Genomic DNA, 8,097 nt, shown 5'->3' with positions numbered 1-8,097 from the left:
GCCCTCCGCCCGGGGGCCGCCGGCGGGTCGGGCTCCGCGGGGCGCAGCGCTGCCTTAGCGCCGCAGCACGGTTTGGGCTGGGAGGGACCTTAAAGCCCATCCAGTGGGCTTGCGTTGTTTTGGGAGTTAGCTGGGAACCTGAACTCGGCATTGCACTGCCCAGAGCCTCATTAGCTGAGCACAGGCATATATGCACAACTGTTGCTCCGGAATGCGTGATGTGTGTCTGTGCCGCGTTCACCCCACTCCTGTTGCTCCCGCGCTGTTTCAGTTGTTGCATGCAGCCCGGACAGACTGACACGCGGAGCTCCGCTCAGATGGTGCTCACTCCCAGCTCCGCCGTGTGCCCTGTGCTAGAAATAACCAACTCCGACTTCTGGAGCAGGATGTAAGTCCTCAGAATGAAAGCGTATGTTTCTTTGAACGTCGGTATTTTGAAGGCGTAGACGACGGGGTTCATGGCTGAGTTGGCATGCGACAGCAGGATGCCCAGGTACATCAGAGGCTGCGGGATGGTGCAGGAGGGGCAGAAGTACAAAATGCAGTTCAGGATGCCCAGAGGAAGCCAAGACAGTGCAAACAAGAAGAGGATAAGGGCCAGATATTTGACCATTTCATATTCCTTCCCACAAACCGTTCCTCTTCCTGGAGGACTTGCTGAGCTCAGGCTTCGTTTTAGCCACATGATGTAGAAAATCTCAGTGTAGAGGGCACACATGATGAGCAAGGGAAGGAAGACCCAGGCAAAGAAGCTGAAATACACCACATAATCCATTTTCATCACAGCCAAATAGTGACACTCGATGTAGCTGGAGCTGCCTGTATGCTGATTCCACCCCAGCATGGGGACCAGCCCCACCAGCACGGATACAAGCCAGCAGAGTCCCAGAATCACACAAATCCTTTTCTTCGTGACGGCTGTCCTGTACCTGGGTGGGCAGGAACCACCAGCCATGTTGGATGCAATTATTCAGAAAAAAAGAACTACAATATTCAGGAACTTGTGCTTTAAAGGACTCCTTTCTGGTTGCTCTAGTTTGAGTTAAGCACAGTTCCCTGCAGTAGGTCCTTAGCGGCTTCTGATATTTAAAACGTATTTTTGAAACTACAGGGGAACCTCCAAACAGTCACCCATCCCTTTTAGATGAGAACCCACAGATGCAGGGTGAAAGCCTTTCCTGAGAAACACTGGTTCATTTTGATTCTCACCAATAGAGTGGTATGGTTGCCTCCCAGGGGAAAACCTAAAGACCATCACCTTATCCAGACTTCAAGCATATACACATTTATGAGCAACCCTTCCCTGACTCTCTGTAGCTTAAGATTTTTGAGGCATTGCTGAATTGCCAGGAGTGCCCAGACTGCTGGTGCTCTGTTGCCTACAGTTTGGGAACCTCTCCTTTGTATGAGTTTCTCTCAGAGCACCAATGATGCCCAGAAAGCCCCGTGATGCTGCAAATACAGGAGAAGGGAAATATAAGGGAGGAGAGAAATGGGGAAAAGATGATGAGATGGGACCTTTGCCCAGACTCACCTCGTCGACAGCTTCACTCGCAGGTACCTGTCGACTGCGATGGCCAGGAGAGCCAGGATTGAGGCGTGGGAAAAGACCATAATCAGGCAGCACATGAACAGGCAGAAGTAGAAATGGACGTTGACTCCCAGGCTCACCATGACAGCCAGTGGCGTGACAAGGATCCCCATGGCAATGTCAGTGAGTGCCAGGGAAACGATGTAAAAGAAGGTGGTCTTCTGAAGAGCTGGGTTCAGCTTCACTGCCCAGATCACCAAGGCATTGCCCACCACTGCAAGTATCCCAATAACAGACTCCATCATGATATAGATCACATCCAGGCTGCCTAGTGACATCTTGGACATCTGAGGCTGTTTACATCCAAAATAATAAAATGCTGGGCTGAATTCTTTTTTTAACTCCAACAGCCAGGTCAGAAGCCAGCTCCTCCCTGATGTGCTTTAAATTAAGTTCCTCATTCAGAATTTTGTACGCTTTCCAATCTGCACACACAACTCACTTTTGAAGACGAGCAGAGCAAATTGTTCATGAAGATCCATTTCTCAGACCTTCTACAACAAACCCTGTAACATCTTTCTTTCTATCTTCTTGAGGTTTCAGCACCTTTTTGCATATATGGTTTTGTACAAGAGTCAATGTTACATACGTTCACACTTTGAACAAACCGCAGAGCCTACCTGTTGCGTGTGGTAGTTTTGCTGGTCTGTGTAAGTCCCAAATGCATGATGCTGGGTGCTCCGTACTGCCTGGCAGAATGAATTACCAACGCACAGCTCTGTGGCACCGCAGCCCGATTGCTCCGTCTCGGAGCTTCTTTAGAGCCTTTTCAGCCCATACTGCGTGCAGTGTAGGTGTAGCTTCAGAGAAAACAGGGCCAAAGGACCTTGAGTGATCTACTCCGTTCCCCTGCCACAAAGAAGGGATGGGGACAGCAAACATGAAGGCATTCAGCTGGATTTTGGGAGAGCAAAAGGAGGGAGAAACATTTTCTTTTGACTGTGTTACACAAGCGGCTCCCCTAAGGTCCCCCAGCGGGCACAGGGCGGCAGAGGAGGGTGGGCCCAGTTAAAGCCCCTATAACTCAGGTTTGCAGTAGCTGTCTCTGCGAGAGGCATCTGCCTGCAGCCACAGGAGTAGATGACAGAAAAAGGAAGCTGGCGGCTGAGGTCACTCGAGGAGATGCACAGCGAGCGCAGGAAGCGGGGACCACTCTTACCCAAGCTGGGCTGGCCGCCAGGAGCACACAGACATTTCCCATGTCTGCTCGAAGCTGCAAAGTGTCAGCTGCCCACTCCTTCCCAGGTACTTCCCGGAGAAATAACTCGTTCAGCTTGCAAAAGGCCAGCATACCTCCCAGCTGTGACCTTCACGTGCATCTCTCTCTCCTGCACCCACAGATACCCCGTGTCAGATTCGATTGGAAAACTAGCACAGCCGAGTGCAGTTGCAGACTGGGGCCGTATATAGACAACTCACCATTTTCCCAGCAGTAATTCTACCAAAATGACCTCCAGTCAAGGGGCAAGAAGCACTTGCCTTGATTTCAAGAAGTGGAATTTGTCCAATCCTTTTGACAGTAGAAAATAATGAAGTCTCATTTATTTCTGGCTCTGTCTCCTCCCAGGGCTGATTTCACTTCCCCATCCTCAGTTTTGCCAGAAAGTTGGGTGGAAGAGATGGAGAATTCAGCGTCTGGGGAACAGAATACTGCCCATGTTTGCTTAAGGCTTCGTTACCCTGACATGGCACCATCCACCTGATCGTTTCCTTGCTCTTTGCTCGCTCCTGGAGAGTGTGCATTTCTGTGCCCAAGAGCCAGGCTACCCTGCGACCTGCAGACTGGCACGAGGTTGCATGTTTGCGCCTCTTCTCAGTTTCCTCCGAAATGGGAGCAGCTCTTTCACTGCAGACCCACGTCAAGGAGCGAGGAGGCACCAGGCGCTGCCGGGCTCTCCCGCAGCAAACAGGTCACAGCTTTCACAGACTCTCCCCTCTACTTCCCACCACTTCCCACACCTTTCCTCGGTTTCTTAGTCACCGTACTGATTTCTAGCAGAAAACATCACTGAAAATGTCAACTGCATTACAGGTATTCTTGTCAGGCTGAGAAAGGTCCAAGTAAAGAGGATTTTTCGGCCACGTCAGGGCTTAACTGAAATGGCATACCCTCAATTAAATCAAGTATTGGAATTTAACGAAACAGCCTTCTAACTGTCCCCTTAACTGCCTCATTTCCTATAGTGACTGCAAAGTGATTATCTAGATTGATAAGTGGCAGCTTTGCACAGTCAATTCTGGTTACAGTTCTCCCACTTTTAAAACTGTGGCTTGGAAGAGGAAGCAGTTAAAGTATTTGTTTATAGGTTGCTGGTAAGCAGACTTGTGGAAGCTTTTCTTCTTTTTTCCTTCAAAATAGCTTTTGAAAGTACTTTACTGATACCAGGCTGTTGGAGGAATGCTGTGAGCTTCAGGAGGTGTGTCCAGAGTAGGGAACGTTTCCTGGATGCTGAGGTATTTGCAGCTCTGTGGAAAGGCAACAGCTGATTTGCTGCCCGAGTGCCAAGGACGTGAAATACTGGAGGAGGTTTGCACGCCGGAGAGTCACTGGAACAACTGAGCGCCAGACGCGGAGGACGAGTCCCACACGAGGTCATCGGCGCCCATGCTCCCTTCTGCAGCTCAAGCCAGGGCGGGAGCATCTCCAGCAACTCGCCATGCCAAATGACAGCCTGGCGCTGAGCAGCCTGGATGGGATTTACATCGGTACCGAGTGCTTGGTTGCTTTGTTTGCCACTTTGGGTAACATCCTGGTCATCTGGGTGGTGAAGTTGAACTTGACGTTTCAGAACACGACTCTGTACTTCATCGTTTCCCTGGCGCTGGCTGATATCGCAGTGGGGATCCTCGTCATGCCCCTGGCCATCGTGGTGAGTCTGGGCATCAGCGTCCACTTCTACACTTGCCTATTCATGTGCTGCCTCATGGTGGTTTTCACAAACGCGTCCATCCTCTCCCTCCTGGCCATCGCGATCGACCGGTACCTGCGAGTGAAGCTGCCAACCAGGTGAGCACTGGACCACCACGGGCCCCCCGGCTCGCCCCGCGCCCACCAGCTTTCCCACGCTCAGCCTCTGCCCCACAGGTGCCACCTCCTCTCTCCTCCGTAACTTGGCCCTTTTCTAACAAATATTTACTCTAAATGCAGGCTGGCAAATGGAGAAAATACCCGTGCCTAAAAGCCCACCCCAGACGAGCTTTCTAGAGCAGGACCCACTCCCTGCAGTTAATACTGCAGCACGGACAGACCCCAGGGGTGTTTGTGCAGGGCCAACAGATTGGGGTCACTGCTGGCCCGAATTTGGCCACAGGATGAGTCAGTGGTCACACATCTTCAGATGCTTTGTTAATTGCACAGGATGCTGCAGGTACTATAGATTTCTTCGGGGTTCTTTTAAATAGAACTCCTTTTAGTATTTGCTGAAAATACAAAAGTAGTAACAGACTTATTAAGGGCTAACGTAAGAACTCATTCACTTTCCATATTTAAATGGGAAAGTACATAAGCTAGAAATCCAAAGTGTAACCGCAAGCATGAAAGAAGTCATATTTTTTATGGAGAAAGGACCTATAAAATTGAAGAGTGAATGAACAGTTTGGTGCTACAAATGGCATAAACCAAATGTAAAAGTGAGGTACACCCAAGGAAGCTGAGAAATAAGATAGGGCTGTTAGAGTAGAAAAGCAGTATCTAGGCAAGAGGAGCACTAAGATCATAATGAAACAAGAAACGAAATAGATGAAAACATCCAATTATAAAGAGGGGAAGTTCAGCATATTTCTTTGTAGGGTGCTGCAAAGTAACTGTTACAAATGAAGAGTGAGGGCGTGTCTCAAAATAAGATTCTATTCCCCCCCCCCAAAAAAAAGTTCATGCTCCATTTTGTGACATGAACCTGTGGTATTTGAACGTGCGAGTTCTCAAAACCATCCTCAACTATTTTTAAAACTTCTGTTTGACATGACCTGGGTTTTCTTCCCCTACAGGTATAAAATAATCACTACAGAGAGAAGAGTTTGGTGGGCGCTGGGTTTGTGCTGGTCTGTGTCCCTGCTGGTAGGATTAGTCCCCATGTTTGGATGGAACAAAACAGAACCAAGAAGCTCTGACTTTCTCAGGTGTCAATTTACCTCTGTGATGAGGATGGATTACATGGTTTATTTTGGCTTCTTCACATGGACCCTTGTCCCTCTGCTCATCATGTGTGCTCTGTACGTTGAAATCTTTTACATCATCCGGACAAAGCTAAGTCAAGGTACAACCAACTTGAGAGGGGCAGGAGCTTTTTATGGACAGGAGTTCAAGACAGCCAAATCTCTAGCACTTGTTCTCTTCCTGTTTGCAATATCCTGGTTGCCTCTGTGCATTATAAACTGCATTTCCTATTTTTACCCCGAGTGTCAGATCCCACAGTCTTTGATGTACTTGGGAATCCTGTTATCCCATGCCAATTCTGCCATGAACCCCATTGTCTATGCTTGCAAGATAAAGAAGTTCAAAACCACGTACCTTTTAATTTTAAGGACCTATATCCTGTGCAAAAAACCAGACCCAGTTCTTACAGAGCAAACAACAGACCAACAGTCATAAATAAAGAACGAATGTTGACCTGCCAGTATATACGAGACCAGTGATAAACCACTTTGCTTTGTTAAGAAACTCACGGGGAAATGTGTGTTCTATCTACTCCTGCTCTTGCACAAATTCTGTTATGATAAGGGCAAGCTCTTCTTACTCAATCTGATGCACATTCGACATTAAGCTCAAAAGGATCACTTATGATCTTCTGCATTATTGTACCCCAGAGGATTCTGCTTGGTGGTTGCTGTACCAAGCCCAGATCTTCCAGACAGGCATCTTCATTTAACAAGACCTCTCAGGTTTTATTTATTGGCCTGAGCGGTATTTGGCAGACCAGCGGCCCAAAGCACCATTAAAAAGGCAGATTTTTGCTGCTCGTTCCCCAGCTCGGATCCATGGACAGCTGGTAAAATCAGTGCTTGTTCATTTCTGGTTTTAACTCAAGACTGAGAAGTCTTTGTTATAATTTTGATTTCTCTTTTTGCCCAGTTATGGGCCCTTTGCTTACACACAGCCAGACTTGCCCTGACTTTTTTTTTTGTCCGGTAGTACCTGTCCAATAAAACTATAGCATCCCCTGCGACACCTCCTCCTGCAGCTGACCTGCGTTGTGGAATTGCCCTCACCTATTGCTGGTGGTCCTGCTGCTGACCATCTCAGCTGAAAGGCCAGAAGCTGCACTGACTTTGATGACCCTCCTCTTCTTTGGGTGAGATCCTGTCAGTGGGAGACTTTCATTGCTTTCAAATCAAGACAATGCTCACCCCACAATCCTGCAAAACTGACCCCTGACATAGAGCACCGGGCAAGAGCTGAACACACTGAAATGATTCACTAACGAGATATGCCGGGGACAGGGCAGCATGCCGGTCGAAAGATAATGACTGTCAAAAAATAAAATAATGATATATTTAGGTTCTTTCCTACTTCCCCAGCTCCTTAACCAAGGATAGAATCCACTATCTCTAAACCTTAATGGTGCATTCTCTAATTTTTTACTAGAAAACATCCATTTGGGGGATTCTTCCTGCACAGCGTATTCCCATGCTTAATTCTCCCTACAGTCACAAACTCTTTTCCTAACACCTGATTTAAATGAAATTTTCTGCAAGTCTCCTCTGTAAACCTGAAGAACAGTTGCTCTTTTGTAGCAACCTGTTATAGATCTGAAGACTACTCTAAAAGTGTATGTAAAATGTGTCTATGATGTGTCTATATGTGTCTTTGTACTGAATAATTTCAAAATACAAAAGAGATATTTCAGACAAATTTCGTCCAGTGGGTTTTTTTCCATGAGGATTGTTTGGGTCCACTGAAAAGAGGATAAATGTGTTCTTTGTTGTTGATAATACAACAGTTCACAATCCAGGCATGTCCTCGCTGACTATTCTTACAGCCTTTGTTTTCTCTGTCAGTTTAGACTATATATAAATTTGAATCTGGTCAACTTGTGCTGCAGACACTGTTGTCACATTTTTATTAATAATAATAAATATTAGACAGATGTTACATTAATTCAGCATGCTCTTCTTCCGTGACAATCAAAAAAAGCAGCCTGCATGAAATCTCCGCTCTGTTTTAGTCGGTGTCCTGACTAGAATGGCACAGAAATTGCAGTAAATATCACACCATCAATTGCACAGCCTGGTTTTTGGGAACATGGGTCAAGCTGAAAGTAGGTAATTAAAGGCCAAGCTCTTTTTTCTCCGTCTTCAAATAATAAAAGTGGTCTAGAAAAAGGAATGCATCATTCTGCTATTTATCTCAGAAAGTGTTGGCGTCTGTTCCTTTAGCTGAGATCAGATATCTCAATTTATTATCTGATGTAACCCTTGTCACAGGCCAAAGCTCTGCCCTGTTGCACAGTTCAACTCTATGAATAATCAGACCAGCAAAGGAAGTCACTGCATAAGTACATCACAAT

The 8,097-nt window shown here is 47.0% G+C and overlaps 2 protein-coding genes across 2 annotated transcripts; one reads left to right on the top strand and one right to left on the bottom strand.

Moving 5' to 3' along the window:
• Positions 1-313: 313 nt before the first annotated feature.
• On the bottom strand, positions 314-1,878 carry LOC104289510 (adenosine receptor A3-like). Its single transcript, XM_009888465.1, has 2 exons — positions 1,535-1,878; positions 314-929 (listed from the first exon to the last, which is right to left on the bottom strand). Exons 1-2 carry the CDS (start codon positions 1,876-1,878, stop codon positions 314-316), a joined length of 960 nt encoding a protein of 319 aa, XP_009886767.1.
• A 2,370-nt stretch (positions 1,879-4,248) lies between these two features.
• LOC104289509 (adenosine receptor A3-like) lies at positions 4,249-6,182 on the top strand. Its single transcript, XM_009888464.1, has 2 exons — positions 4,249-4,598; positions 5,579-6,182. Exons 1-2 carry the CDS (start codon positions 4,249-4,251, stop codon positions 6,180-6,182), a joined length of 954 nt encoding a protein of 317 aa, XP_009886766.1.
• The last annotated feature ends 1,915 nt before the right edge of the window (positions 6,183-8,097 follow it).

The sequence above is a fragment of the Charadrius vociferus genome, unplaced genomic scaffold (genome assembly GCF_000708025.1).
Source record: "Charadrius vociferus isolate BGI_N301 unplaced genomic scaffold, ASM70802v2 scaffold1077, whole genome shotgun sequence".
NCBI lineage: Eukaryota > Metazoa > Chordata > Aves > Charadriiformes > Charadriidae > Charadrius > Charadrius vociferus.
This window is presented reverse-complemented; position numbering and strand designations above follow the sequence as displayed.

Excerpts from the sequence above, each read along its gene's own strand:
- LOC104289509 (XM_009888464.1), top strand. The coding sequence starts at position 4,249 with ATGCCAAATGACAGCCTGGCGCTGAGCAGCCTGGATGGGATTTACATC. Across the intron at positions 4,599-5,578 it reads CGAGTGAAGCTGCCAACCAG|GTATAAAATAATCACTACAG; the intron begins GTGAGCACTGGA and ends CTTCCCCTACAG.
- LOC104289510 (XM_009888465.1), bottom strand. The coding sequence starts at position 1,878 with ATGTCCAAGATGTCACTAGGCAGCCTGGATGTGATCTATATCATGATG. Across the intron at positions 930-1,534 it reads CGAGTGAAGCTGTCGACGAG|GTACAGGACAGCCGTCACGA; the intron begins GTGAGTCTGGGC and ends CTGCCCACCCAG.